General features: G+C 40.4%; 1 protein-coding gene across 2 annotated transcripts in view; it reads left to right on the forward strand.

Moving 5' to 3' along the window:
* Positions 1 to 15,110, forward strand: part of MYOM3 (myomesin 3) — a 92,819-nt gene that overhangs the window by 30,059 nt on the left and 47,650 nt on the right. Inside the window, exons 10-16 of one of the 2 annotated variants that reach the window (XM_075264608.1) lie at positions 4,282 to 4,423; positions 5,862 to 6,061; positions 7,485 to 7,538; positions 8,189 to 8,316; positions 8,867 to 9,050; positions 9,598 to 9,772; positions 14,560 to 14,681. In XM_075264608.1, the coding sequence (XP_075120709.1) occupies positions 4,282 to 4,423; positions 5,862 to 6,061; positions 7,485 to 7,538; positions 8,189 to 8,316; positions 8,867 to 9,050; positions 9,598 to 9,772; positions 14,560 to 14,681 (1,005 nt within the window). The remainder of the gene's footprint in view (positions 1 to 4,281; positions 4,424 to 5,861; positions 6,062 to 7,484; positions 7,539 to 8,188; positions 8,317 to 8,866; positions 9,051 to 9,597; positions 9,773 to 14,559; positions 14,682 to 15,110) is intronic. The other variant, XM_075264609.1, reaches the window with a different exon arrangement.

Below are 15,110 nucleotides of genomic sequence, written 5' to 3' on the forward strand. Positions count from 1 at the left end.
ATTCAGCTCTACTTCATCGGGCTAATAGAATGCATTGGCCAGCGCTGATTGGCCGAATTCCGTACTCTGGCCAATCAGCACTGGCTAATGCATTGTATTGGCTTGATGAAGCAGTGCTGAATGTGTGTGCTTAGCACACACATTCAGCTCTACTTCATCGGGCTAATAGAATGCATTGGCCAATCAGCGCTGGCCAATGCATTCTATTAGCGTGAACTGAGTTTGCACAGGGGTTCTAGTGCACCCTCGGCTCTGCTACATCAGATTGCTACATCTGATGTAGCAGTGCCGAGTGTGCATCAGATGTGTAGTTGAGCAAAACTGACTCAGCACTGCTAAGTCTGCATTCGCATAGGAATGCATTGGCCAGCCTTCGGCCAATCAGCGCTGGCTCTGCCGGAGGAGGCGGAGTCTAAGGTCGGACCTGAATGGAGACTGGTGTGGAGCGACCTTAGACTCCGCCTCCTCCAGCAGAGCCAGCGCTGATTGGCCGAATTCCGTACTCTGGCCAATCAGCACTGGCTAATGCATTGTATTGGCTTGATGAAGCAGTGCTGAATGTGTGTGCTTAGCACACACATTCAGCTCTACTTCATCGGGCTAATAGAATGCATTGGCCAGCGCTGATTGGCCGAATTCCGTACTCTGGCCAATCAGCACTGGCTAATGCATTGTATTGGCTTGATGAAGCAGTGCTGAATGTGTGTGCTTAGCACACACATTCAGCTCTACTTCATCGGGCTAATAGAATGCATTGGCCAATCAGCGCTGGCCAATGCATTCTATTAGCGTGAACTGAGTTTGCACAGGGGTTCTAGTGCACCCTCGGCTCTGCTACATCAGATTGCTACATCTGATGTAGCAGTGCCGAGTGTGCATCAGATGTGTAGTTGAGCAAAACTGACTCAGCACTGCTAAGTCTGCATTCGCATAGGAATGCATTGGCCAGCCTTCGGCCAATCAGCGCTGGCTCTGCCGGAGGAGGCGGAGTCTAAGGTCGGACCTGAATGGAGACTGGTGTGGAGCGACCTTAGACTCCGCCTCCTCCAGCAGAGCCAGCGCTGATTGGCCGAATTCCGTACTCTGGCCAATCAGCACTGGCTAATGCATTGTATTGGCTTGATGAAGCAGTGCTGAATGTGTGTGCTTAGCACACACATTCAGCTCTACTTCATCGGGCTAATAGAATGCATTGGCCAGCGCTGATTGGCCGAATTCCGTACTCTGGCCAATCAGCACTGGCTAATGCATTGTATTGGCTTGATGAAGCAGTGCTGAATGTGTGTGCTTAGCACACACATTCAGCTCTACTTCATCGGGCTAATAGAATGCATTGGCCAATCAGCGCTGGCCAATGCATTCTATTAGCGTGAACTGAGTTTGCACAGGGGTTCTAGTGCACCCTCGGCTCTGCTACATCAGATTGCTACATCTGATGTAGCAGTGCCGAGTGTGCATCAGATGTGTAGTTGAGCAAAACTGACTCAGCACTGCTAAGTCTGCATTCGCATAGGAATGCATTGGCCAGCCTTCGGCCAATCAGCGCTGGCTCTGCCGGAGGAGGCGGAGTCTAAGGTCGGACCTGAATGGAGACTGGTGTGGAGCGACCTTAGACTCCGCCTCCTCCAGCAGAGCCAGCGCTGATTGGCCGAATTCCGTACTCTGGCCAATCAGCACTGGCTAATGCATTGTATTGGCTTGATGAAGCAGTGCTGAATGTGTGTGCTTAGCACACACATTCAGCTCTACTTCATCGGGCTAATAGAATGCATTGGCCAGCGCTGATTGGCCGAATTCCGTACTCTGGCCAATCAGCACTGGCTAATGCATTGTATTGGCTTGATGAAGCAGTGCTGAATGTGTGTGCTTAGCACACACATTCAGCTCTACTTCATCGGGCTAATAGAATGCATTGGCCAATCAGCGCTGGCCAATGCATTCTATTAGCGTGAACTGAGTTTGCACAGGGGTTCTAGTGCACCCTCGGCTCTGCTACATCAGATTGCTACATCTGATGTAGCAGTGCCGAGTGTGCATCAGATGTGTAGTTGAGCAAAACTGACTCAGCACTGCTAAGTCTGCATTCGCATAGGAATGCATTGGCCAGCCTTCGGCCAATCAGCGCTGGCTCTGCCGGAGGAGGCGGAGTCTAAGGTCGGACCTGAATGGAGACTGGTGTGGAGCTATCTTAGACTCCGCCTCCTCCAGCAGAGCCAGCGCTGATTGGTCGAGTTCCGTACTCTGGCCAATCAGCACTGGCCAATGCATTTCTATGGGGAAAAGTTAGCTTGCGAAAATCGCAAACTGACAGGGATTTCCATGAAATAAAGTGACTTTTATGCCCCCAGACATGCTTCCCCTGCTGTCCCAGTGTCATTCCAGGGTGTTGGTATCATTTCCTGGGGTGTCATAGTGGACTTGGTGACCCTCCAGACACGAATTTGGGTTTCCCCCTTAACGAGTTTATGTTCCCCATAGACTATAATGGGGTTCGAAACCCATTCGAACACTCGAACAGTGAGCGGCTGTTCGAATCGAATTTCGAACCTCGAACATTTTAGTGTTCGCTCATCTCTAATCCTGAATACTCCACCACCTAGATTCTACTGCTCCCCACCAGTACTTGGTGAAGGAGATGCAGTAATGACAATGGCACAGGACCACATGAAGTCCATGTGAATCCCCCAGTGTTCAGCAGAGACTGAGCACCAGGAGTTTTAGAAGGTCAGTACATCTTGGTTTGCTATTTAACATATTTCCTGTATAACAGGTTATGGATAGTGGTGCCCTCTGTCAACAACTCTGACACCTACAATGCTGAGATTTTAACAGAAGTTGTTGACAAAGAGCACCACTGTGATTGGTCTTCATCAGAAACTTACATTATTCATAGGTGACCTTTTGCTATACTGTATATTTCAAACCTCATGTGGAACTATAAAAGTTTTTGTCTCTCATCTATACACAACTGGAGCTGGCTGCATACCTTTCAATGTGTATTCTCCATTGAACATGAAGCAGTTTTTTTTTTCCTTTTTTTTTTTTTATCCACCTCTATTTGCCCAGATTTGCTGCTCTTCGTTTTGGTGTCTGAGTAAACAGACAAGTGGGTGTCTTACGTCATTACCAGTAATAGGGAAAATCTCATATGCAATTACTGATTACTTATTTCAAAGCATCAGAGCCCCAGTCCTGGAATACAGCTAGAACACCCTACAATATATTGTATGACAGCACCCTGAATAATTCACCTAATAATCGGGGATTGTAATAGGCCCTTAACTGAATGAAAATATCCCAGTTTATATTCAGCAGCTGCAAACTCACCATGATCTGGTCCTGTTCACACAACTACCGTTTTTAATAGTATAAATAGTTTTTCATTATTCAATTGTCATACTCATTTTTATTGATGACCTCAGGATACGTCATCAATCTGTGAGGGTCTGACAACTGGGTCCCCGCTAACCAGCTGTTTGAAGGGACCAAAGCACTTGTACTTCTGTAAAAAAAAAAAAAAAATCAATATATAATGTATAATAAGTTATCTAATTAAGAAGCAGAGTATTTAATTTGAACTAATTTATTAATCAGTAATAGATTTTACGTTGTAAAAGTAAAGAAGCTAAGTTCTATATTGGCCATATTGCATAAAATTTCTAGGCTGATCAGTAAACTGCTTTACCCTTTTACCTTTTCACCAAGAGGTTTTTAACCTCCAACTGAAATCACACTAACTTCTCCAAAAGATATGACACAATGCAAACAAAGCTAATATGAGAACATATCTCCTTCTTCAAAGCAGAGAATTTTTGTATGATTTAATTTTTATTACTCAAACCAATGTTGTATTTTTAATATTTATTACTTTGTTATCTCAACTGCTAAATTTTTATACAATAAAGTTAACTTTTTAATACAACAAGCCATAGGCGAGGTAGGGTGTCATGTATCTTGAAGCATCTTAGCTATGGACTGATCATGTACACTTTTAGAGTCCAGATTTGTTTTGGCTCTACAATGCTGAATCAATGACAAAGTTATTAAGATTTTCCATTTTATGCAATACTACTTTTCTCTAGTTGCAAGTGAGGACATATTTGATCATTGTTTGATGGGGCAGGAGTGGGACAAAGGGAAATCAGTCGCATGTCTCTGGCTAGGCAAAGCCTAAGCGACTAATATTAAAAGCCAAAAACAGTCTCTTTATATTCTCAATATATGGAGAACTGCTGCATTATTTATTATTCATCTAATGCTATGTTAATTCTTTTTGACAAGATTCTAAACCAAATAAGCCTGGGATACCCGGATCTCCTCTTAGTGTCCAGTGCAATGACATCCAGAAAGACTGTCTACTGTTATCCTGGACTCCGCCAAGTGATGACAGAGGCAGCCCAATAATCGGTTACTTTATTGAGAGGTAAGTAGTGAACTGTAGAATAAGGAAATAGGAGTCTAAGGACAGGTATACAACAGTTGTATTCAAAAGGGGTTGTCCTGAATTTGGAACAACTTCAGAGGCTCCATTGTGCAATCTCACTCCCGTTTCCATCATGTATGTGAGTGATGTCACCAGTCCCTCTCCAGTTACCCCTAAAGAAACTGGTTGGTTTCATCAGTCATGTGAGCTTCATGGCTTCTGGCACTGCAGGTCCCCATACTGGAAACAGGAGTGGGACCACAGAACCCCAGGGTTAAATGAGCATTTCTTTTTTATTTCTTTACCACCCACCACTGCAGTTGCTCAAATCCCGGACAATAACTTTAAAAAGCTGCAATAATATTACATAAACATAGCCTCAGGCTACTATTCTCAGACAGGAAAGGAATAATAATTGTAGCGCATATTAATGGAATATGATGCTTGCCAGTTAAGGAAAGAATTGATACAAGATAATAATAGCTGTATACATGCTTTGTCTGCACTTACAGGAGAGACTTTTGCACCCTGTGCATCATAGTGGCAAAGTGTTCAGTTCCTAAATTTTCCAAGCCTTGTGGTTAATGCAGTAATGATTCTTGTCATGTGCTGCGTTTGACCCACAACAGTATAAGGTTGGGTTCACACTACAGCCTCTGTCTGTCCCAGGATTTTCTTCGTAAACCCCAGGGAAACTGAACAGGGGACGGCTTGCCGGTGGTCAACTTTAAAACCCATTCATTTGAATGGGTTTTTAAAGGTGACCGCCGGTGTCCGTATGCGGCCTCTCCACCTGGAATCCTTTCTTTTTTACACTAAGTCATACATGCAGGACTTTCTGTTTATGACGGAAACCCCGGGGCCTACAGCGGCGGCAGTGTGAAACCAGCCTAAGAAACTAAAAAAAGCCTCAGACTTGCAGCTGAAAAGGACCCCTGTCTCCCTATCATTTCTCTTGCAGGTTACAAGTTTCTTTTGCTTACTACCTACAGGGGCATCTGTTTGTAGTTAAGTTGCTGGATAGTTTTCTTAGAACATGCAAACTACAAGCCAGGGGAGGAATGAGACCTAACATCTGGTAGCAAGCACAAGTATTTCTAGTAAAAACCACTGGGCTCTATGTGGTGCACTATATGGAGCACATGGGCATGATAAAATGGGCACTGCTTTTCTGGATAATGCGTGGCTCTATTCATTTAGGCAATACTGTATATGGTTTTACTGATATGTATAGGACTCTGACCATAAAATACAAAAATAAATTTTTGTTCTGTCTTAATATATGCTGATCTGATGATGTCCATCCCTAAACAAAAGCAATGATAGATTTATTGTATGTCATTTATCTGCCAGTAAACCTATTTAAGAAACAGAAGGAAAATATACTTATTTGATTCTTGTTTATGCTCCCTAATGCAACATTTATGTCTCTACTCAGACTTGATGTTTCAACAAATGAATGGATACAATGCAATCAAATTCCAGCAAAGATCTGCAAATTTCCTATCGGAGGACTCACTGAAGGAAAGACTTATCAATTCCGAGTAAAAGCCCTTAACCAGGCTGGAGTTAGCCATCCTTCAAAGCCTAGTGATCCTGTGACTATGAGAGATTCAGTTCAGGAGAAAAAATCTATAGGTGTGTGTATATGATTTTTTTTTTTTACATGCTGATACTTTTTATGAATTATTTAAATTTGTACATAATTTGATAAATTGAAGATTTAGTATGTTTCCACAGCCAGACAGAGACATATGGAATAGAATGATTCCTTGTCTGGCTCAGGAATACATACAATGGCAATACTGATGACCGGACATAAAATTAATTCCTTAATAAACTAAGAGATCAATTTTCCTTTAGTTTTCTTTCCTTTTTATACATGGTAGATGATAGATATTTAGCTCATGAAGTTCATATATTTGTGTACAGGACTTGACAAACTTCAAAATTCCCATTTAGCCAAGAAGTTTCAATTAGATAGCCACAAGTAAGGCTTCAATTCCAACCGAGGTGTAAAACAGCCATGAAAAACATCACTTTTCCACAGCCCTCTTACACCTGAGAGGCATCTTTTCTCATGGATCCCCTATTCATTTCAGTGTATGGAATGGAGGGATCCGTGAAAATGGGATATGGCCTACTTTTTGATGGTCCGTGACAAAGATGCGACAAATTAATGGCCATTTGAATAGCCTCAATTTATAGATATAGACATGTGTTGTCCATTTTTCTGCTATTATTCACTGTTGTTTGAATGTAGCTTAAGGCCTCTGATATTCATGGGCAGCACCCCACCTGCTCAAATATGGGTGAAGTGTTGACCAAGATTGATCCTCTGTTCACATATCTGAAAAGCAGATCAACTTTTTTTTTTTCTTACATTTTGTATTTCTTTGGGTCCGTAAAAAACAGATGACATCCATGTGGAAATATAATGAAGGTGTTTGGACCAAAAAATATGGACTGCGCAGATCCAAAATGATGAATCAGTAAACTTTTATTCCAAAATACTGGGATGAATCTAATATACAATGCATTTCAGGGATTTTTGACTACCCCTTTTTCAAGTGTGCATCACACTCTGAGAATGAGTGAATTCTAGAGTTGTGGTGCATGCACCCATGATTTTTGGATGTATTTTGATGAATTGACACTATTTATTTATATGACCAATATAATTTGCACAGTCACTTATATGACATTTTTGCACAGATTTGCACTTTATATTTTCTATGTATAACACTAATTACTGTAAATTGATTTGTATATGACACATGATATAATACCTGGTATGTAAGCTTTGCTTGACAAAGGCTTATGTGAGCTGAAATGTTGCTACATGGAATACATTTCACCACTGCTTTCTGAATCCACCTGGGAATGCTGCCTTTCTTTAGATAGATATATATATATATATATATATATAGAGAGAGAGAGAGAGAGAGAGAGTATAATGTGTATACATAAGCACATATAAATATAAGTGTATTGGTGTAACATACATAAGTTTTTTAAACTAGTATTACTTTTACTTTTTTACTTCCTTTTCTATTTCCAGTTATTCCATATGATGAAGCAAGAACAATTACAATTAATAAAGAAGATTTAGAAGGTAAGCAGAAACATGAAAGAGGACATCCCATAATTTGTACATAAATTAAAAGAATATGTGTGAATGCCAAGAGAAGATGTTGAAAATAGAAAACATGTTCTATAAAAATTAGTTTTTACTCTGATTATATTAAACGGGTTGTCCAGGAACTAGCAAAGTTGAATACTGTTATAGTTATCATGGTCATCAGTTATAGATCGTTCAAGGTCGGACACTCAGATCCCACACTGATCAGCTGTTTTACCGGGCAGAAACCATATACTAGGTAGACATCCAGAACCAGCTCTACTCCTGGAGCCAACAATAAATGAAGCAGTGTACAGCGTTTGAATAGGAGCACAGCTGGTTTTGGCCATATACCTTGTATACGGCTTCTGACGCATGATACAGCTGATCGGCGCAGGGTCTGTGTGTCGTGTATAGGTCATCAGGATCCAACTTTTCTAGGTCCTGGACAACCCATTTCAATGTTATTGTTTTCCATTATGTTTTGAGTGTGATTTTTGTATTTATAAGGATGACTGATTTCTAAGAGTTTACAATTCCATGTTCCTTATGTATAAAAACAAAATAATATCAACCCCTCATCTGCTTTATACTATGAGGACTACCACTATTCTCTTCAAATTATCCTTTTCTGTTTGAAACAGAAGATGTCAAAGTGCCTGGATCACCAAAAAATGTTCATGCCTCAGAGGTCAATGAAGACTATATTGTGCTTTCATGGGATGAACCCGATCCATGTGGCAAGGACCCTGTTCAATACTATATAGAAAAGGTCTGTATTTAACTATTAATATATTAAGGGGCTGTTTCAACATTTCAATTCCACACCAAATTCCTCAGTTTTCCTCCATGTGAATGGACCCTAACAACTGCTTGATACCATTCATCTTGTCAAAGAGACATGTCCCTATACAGTCTACAACTGTCCCACCTACTTGATCGGTATGATTGTGTGTATGGACACAAAATATTTAGTTTCTGTGTAGATTTTGTAAGATAAATTACATCGGTATCTCTCCACAGTTATTTGTGTATGGGCACCCCCTCAAAGGTTGGTAGTTTTTGAACATCTGGCCCCAACTAGTCTAGTACCAAAGACGATACTTCAACAGATCTCTTGATCTTCCCATTCACATTGATGCTTGCTCACTTGAGTTTATGCTACATTCAGGGACTAGTTTCCATATAGGGGTGCTTCAATCCTGGAAATAGAAAGTGTCTCTAATAAAGTGAGGAATCAGTGCATTTTGTGTTCACACACTGAAAAAATATATATTTATTATGTACTTGTATTTGTGTATTAACATTACCTTTCTGCCAAGTGCATGGAAGGAAGCAACAAATGGGAAAGGATTAACCTGGACACCTCTGTCCATTCTCCACGGTTTTCTGTGATGGATCTTGATAAAGGCAAATCCTACTGTTTCCGGGTACAAGCTGCAAACAAGCATGGTGTCAGTGATCCATCCGACCCAAGTTCCCCAATTTCTCTTAAAGCTACATTAGGTGAATGCTTCTGTTTGCTCTCTACATAAATTCTGTATGTATTTATATAAATTTGTAGGCATTAAAATCAAAGCCCTGTCAAAGATAAACACGCAATATTACAGAAGACACAACTACAGAATTCCACATCCCATTTTAACATAAATTTCCACGCAAATTAAATATAAATGAACTTCAATGAAGTTGCTGAATATATACCTGCAGGTGACTAATGTGAAAATAAACCATATCCATAGCTAAAATACAAAAATAATCACCTCCCATAGTTGTCGACAGCTATTCCTTCTGACTCTCCAATATACTGTATGTGTTAGCTCAAGTCTTCCAAACATACATCAGGTGTCAGACACCTCTGGTGGTGGCTTATCTTCTCTGAAAAAAATAGGATTGAGTATTACAATTCAACATGCCTTGTCTGTTTTCCTTGTCTTTTTATATAAATTCAGAATATAAGATTCATAAAAAAGGAAATTACTAAAAAATGTACTTTATATTATATTATATTTCTGATAACACACACTATCTATTAAATGCTTTTACCCTACAGTGGTTCCTCCTGCTCCCAGCCATATTGTAGCCCTTCGAGACACAAAGACATCTGCAGTAGTGCAGTGGGAGAAAGTTGAGTATGAACCTGAGATTCTTGGCTATTACTTGTACAGTCGACTAGTAGGGGAGGATACGTGGCAACCTGTAAACAACAAACCACTGCAATGCACAAGGTAAGGAAGTCATTTGTAGTCACAGCACTTACTTCTGATTACAATACCTCAACCTTACAGATACAATGAATTATAGGGGTTTTTTAATCATAAAAACCCTGTATGATCACATATTATTTACTTCTTTTTGGTGGGGGGTTTGGCTACAGGTGGGGGGTTTGGCTACAGGGAACCTCGGCATTCCTGAGAATGAAGAGCTGCATTACACTGTAGCCTATTCCCAATTTTACCCTGCACAACAGTGCTTTAGGTAGACAGAACTCGACCAATCAGAAAGTGGGACAGCAAAACCCTGTAAATAGATGCATCAAGGTGATAATGGAAGGTCCTTCTGAATGTTAGCCATATGCAATAGATCAGCTGTGCTTTACTGGCAATTGCATTACATCACTATGATCCATGGTGAGATTCCCGTCAATCCCTGCCATGACCTTTTCGTTTAGTAAACTCTTTAGGTTGAAACATGTTCATTTATATTTAGAAACAGGTTCAATACAAGTTTACATCTCTGGAGTTAGGTTTACTTTTAGAAAGAAAACATAGGTATTTTAATTCTGAAGATTTTAAAATCAAAGTTATGTGCTTTAACCCCTTAGTGCTCTGCACCATACTATTGCGTTGCGCTAAGTATATAGTTAATACTCAACGCCAAGGCCCAGGATTAGCCACTGGAGTCAGAAGATACTCTGACTTCAGTGGATAAGCCCCCTGGATGCCGTGATCAATAGCAATCACGGTATCCAGGGGGGCCAGGGGCAAAGTCACCCCCAGCACTCCTTATCCCTTACATAAAGTAAGCAAAAAAAAACATATTAGGTATCCCTATGAGTGTATAGGTCTCCACTATCCAAAAATAGAGTTATTTATCTCATACAGTGAACACGGTAAAAAAATATACCGCACTGCACAAAATAAAGTATTCTGGTCACCTCACTTTTCAAACAGAAAAAGTCAACAAAAAGTCATAAATACCAAACATTGGTATTAATGAAAAAAAAGTACAACTTGCCCCACAAATAAAGAGCCCTGACATATCTCTGTCAACAAAACAGTAAAAAAATTAAGGGTGTCATACCGTATGTTGACCCCAGGAAAATCGTTTTATTTGTAAAAGTGGTAAAACATAATAGAAGCAATATGAATATGATATTGAAGTAATCGTAATAACCAGCCGGACAAAGCTGCCACAACCATTTTTAATGCAGAGTGAACACCATAAAAACAAAATGCAAAAAATGATAGAATTGTGGTTTATTTCACATGGACCAACAAAAAACATTACTAAAAACTAATCAAAACATTATATGTACCCCAAAATGGAACCAAATGAAAGCATGACTCGACACGCAAAGAATAAGCCCTCACATAGCTATGTCAACGGAAATATAAAAAAGTTATGAATTTTGGAAGGAAGGCGGGAAGAAACATATGAAAAATGTGGCCAGGCATTAGTGTACAAACTACTCTGTGACCTTAAAAGGATTATGTATAAATTTTATCAAAAAAAAGTTTTTCTATAAAATTTCAAAAAATACTTTAGCAAATAAGTACCATTGGCTGAAAATGTTCTCTGCAGCATTATAAGCGTAATATAAAATTGTGACATTAACATTTTTGAGAAATCCTGTGTGGAATGTCAGCATGACATGATGCAGAGAGACGATAGTGGCATTTTATCTGTGTACATAGATTTCAGCACATGATCAATGAAAACTGACACACATATACATGAACCCACATAGATAAATATAGAAAATAGACAAACATGCATCTACTGCATATTAAAGGGACTCTATCAGCAGTTTACAGGTTATGAGCTAAAGATATGCCTGAATAGCCTTTAAAAAGGCTATTCAGGTTCTGCTATTAGTTTATTAATTAACTTGGTAATCGATCTGTAAATGAACCTCCAAGCCTCCCTCCTCCTTCTTATTCATGGCGGTTTCTATTGAAAGCATGCGCTTGCGCAGTAGTGCTCCCTCCGGAGCGCTACTGCACATGCTCCAGCTCGCAATGTTCTCTATGGGAAAATAACACCGGAGCGTTTGCAGTAGCGCGCCGGAGGGAGCGCTGCTGCACACACGTGTGCTTTTAATAGCTTTCAATAGAAACCGCCGTGAATAAGAAGGAGGAAGGGGGGCTTGGAGGCAGCGGTGGGCGTGCAGAAGCTATGACGCTAAGGGGTGCACAACACGCCCACCGTGCACGATCAAGCTCATTTACATATCGATTACCAAGGTAATTAACAAAAACGGGGGGGGGGGGGGGGGTCTTTTTACAAACTAATAGCAGCACCTGAATAGCCTTTTTAAAGGATATTCAGGCATATCTTTAGCTCATAACCCGTATATCTGATGAAAGAGCCCCTTTAAAGGTAGGGTACGAAAACTATATTTAAATGGACGTCATTTCATAGGACATTCCATTACAAGGAACACGTGACCAATCGGGGCCTTACCTTATTGCTGGAAGTAAAAGATTCCTGTGTGATTGCCACTAGACTACTGAGGAAACAGGATAGATAAATGCTGCTGCACACCGTATGAAGGTGAAAAAGTGAAAAAAAAAAATGTTATTGGTACATATACGCCATGAATTGGTTTGAAAAGCATAAAGAAAGCACTAGATCATTGTAAACAACATAACGTTTCGGTCATATTCGACCTTCCTCAGATAAGATCTAGCAACAAGCAGAGTGCGCAGTGGGGTCATGGCGTAGTGTGCGGTTCTATTGTTTTCTATATATTACTGAGGAAACAGGGGCTAGCAATCTTATGTTAGGCCAAGTCCATACAGTGCAGAGATGAGAAAGAAATGCTGCATTATACAGTCCTGGGAAAAGGAATCAGATTTTATTTAATTAAATCTCCCACTGTGGAAAATGCAGAGATTGTTAAAAAATGCAGCATATTAATTATTCCAGCAAAATTGCTGTATTTTCTCCGCAACTTGGGATCTCAGCCTTAAAGAGGACCTTTCATGTCCTCGGGCACATGTAGTTTTATATACCTCTAGAAAGCCGACAGAAAGGATTTCCTGTTATGTGCCCCTGGGGAAGAGATATTGGTGCTGTTAACGATAGCTCTTCACTGTCAAAAGGGCGTTCCTAACAGTCTAACTGGGAATGCCCCTACTTACAGTACTGTCCATAGCTCTGTACTGTCAGAGGGGAGCGTTCCTTACCGCCCAGCAGTGACGCTGAGCGGTGAGGAACACCCCCCCCCCCCCCAACAATGGACAAGTACTGTCAGGAGGAGGAGGAAGGGGGACATTCCTTACCGCTCAGCTACGGACAGACTGTCAGGAGGGGCGTTCCCAGTTAGACTGTCAGGAACGCCTTTCAGACAGTGAAATGCTATCGGTAATGGTACCGATAGCTCTTCCCCCAGGGCACATAACGGGAAAGCCATTATGAATTCAGTGCACTGTCGGCTTCTAGTGGTATAGGTAACCGCATGTGCCCGAGGACATGAAATGTCCTCTTTAAGGCTAACGCCCCACACTGCGAAAATGTAACTTTTGGTTGCAGATTTTGTTGCATTTTTTTAACCACAGCTAAGAATGGCTCCAAAACAAATTGGAAATATATAAGAAGTACTTACATTTCTTTCTTTTGCCTAATCCACTCCTGGCTTTGGCTCATAAAGCCTCAACAAAAAAAGCTGCGTTTCCACAACGTGGGGCTTTTGGGGGCTTATTGTTATTTTGAAAACCAATTTGTGGCCGTGAGCCGCTTAGATAGTGATGAAGAATAGTGATGAACACACAAAAAATTATCTTGTGATGAAAGCAGATGTAAAATGAATTTCCATTCACGGGAGCAAATGTGAAATTATTACAATTTTTTTTTTACAACACTGTTGTAATGACACCAACAGTGTGTTATAGTGGAATGTGATACTAGACCAGGCTGCAGAACTTGTCTTCCTGAGCTAATAGGATAGCTATGAGATACAACACAGATGTGTGTGCATTTCTACCATTACAGCAACTAAAGACTGGGTCTCGAGTGCACAACGTTATATGCTGTACATTACATCAGCACTGTAAGGTCCAATTACCACTATCTATTGGCTGAGACTAACAGAAGTTGCTATCATGAGATGTGTGAGTCACTGCACACATGATATTATCTGCTCTGTATTTCCTGGTTTAACAAGTGGTGGCAGCCATTTTCTTGCAGCACAGCCATTTTTGTTTATCTGAAACAAATCGCCATTTGCTCAGTTTTGTTAAAAACTGAACAATTTGAAGTATTTGGGACGAATCCAGCTAGTTACGTAGTGATTCGCCCATTTCTGTGTAATGCCGCAGGCACAGCTCCTATCCCCGCAGCATTATTACGCCATATTATTACAACATAATAGTATGGCGCAGAACGTAAAGAGGTTAAAAGGACTATCATTGGGGAAACATGTTTTTAACTGAAGCAATGTTGGAATAGCCTCTATAAAGGCCACTTCGAGTTCAGGCAGAGACGACTGAGCATACTATTCCAACATTGCTTTAGTTAACAACACGTTTCATCAATAATTGAATCCCTTTAGTGACAAATTACCTGATCTGCTCTCACTTCTAATCTTTGAACAACTAGATGGATGCACTACACATATGTATACAAAATATATATATAGAGCGCGAGAGAGAGAGAGAGAGAGAGAGAGAGAGAGAGGGGGTAAAAATCTAAATGACATTAACTACAAAAAAAAAGTAAAAATTTAGTGTTGTTTTGTTTTGAATAATATTTGTGTAATCCTTAATATTTTAACAATAATATATCTATACAGGTTTACTGTGCCCGAGTTACAGACTGGGAAAGACTATGAGTTCTGTGTGAGAGCAGTAAATGAAGCTGGGCTTAGTGAAAGATCTCCAATATCTGAGCCACTGAATATAAATGAGGCCATTTGTAAGTGTTGAATATACCCTATATCCCTTCTTATTTTCAATAACTCAAAAAAAATTCATTCTACTTTAAGGCTGGGGCCCCTCGTGGTGCAATCGCAATGTGTCAATAATATATACTGAATCATCGGCAGTTTCCTTATAGGTATAATGGAAGCAGAAAGTCTGCAGCAGTTTCCATTCATTTTCTGTGAAAAGTGCTGCCACTGCGTTTTTTTTTCTGCAGAGCTTTTTTCCTGCACCTGTTACATGGGGCCTTAGCCTAAAAGGGTTTTCCCATGAACATACTTTTATTTAAATTGGTAGAGTTTTAAAGATTTTCTCTAACCTTCTTGGTGGTGACAGTGTGCTATCTTGATTGGTTTCCAATGGAAATGAACAAGAATGCAGGAAGTTGGTTCTATGGTTTGGGAGTTGTCAGAAACTCAGCCTT

The sequence above is a fragment of the Leptodactylus fuscus genome, chromosome 2, assembly GCF_031893055.1.
Source record: "Leptodactylus fuscus isolate aLepFus1 chromosome 2, aLepFus1.hap2, whole genome shotgun sequence".
NCBI lineage: Eukaryota > Metazoa > Chordata > Amphibia > Anura > Leptodactylidae > Leptodactylus > Leptodactylus fuscus.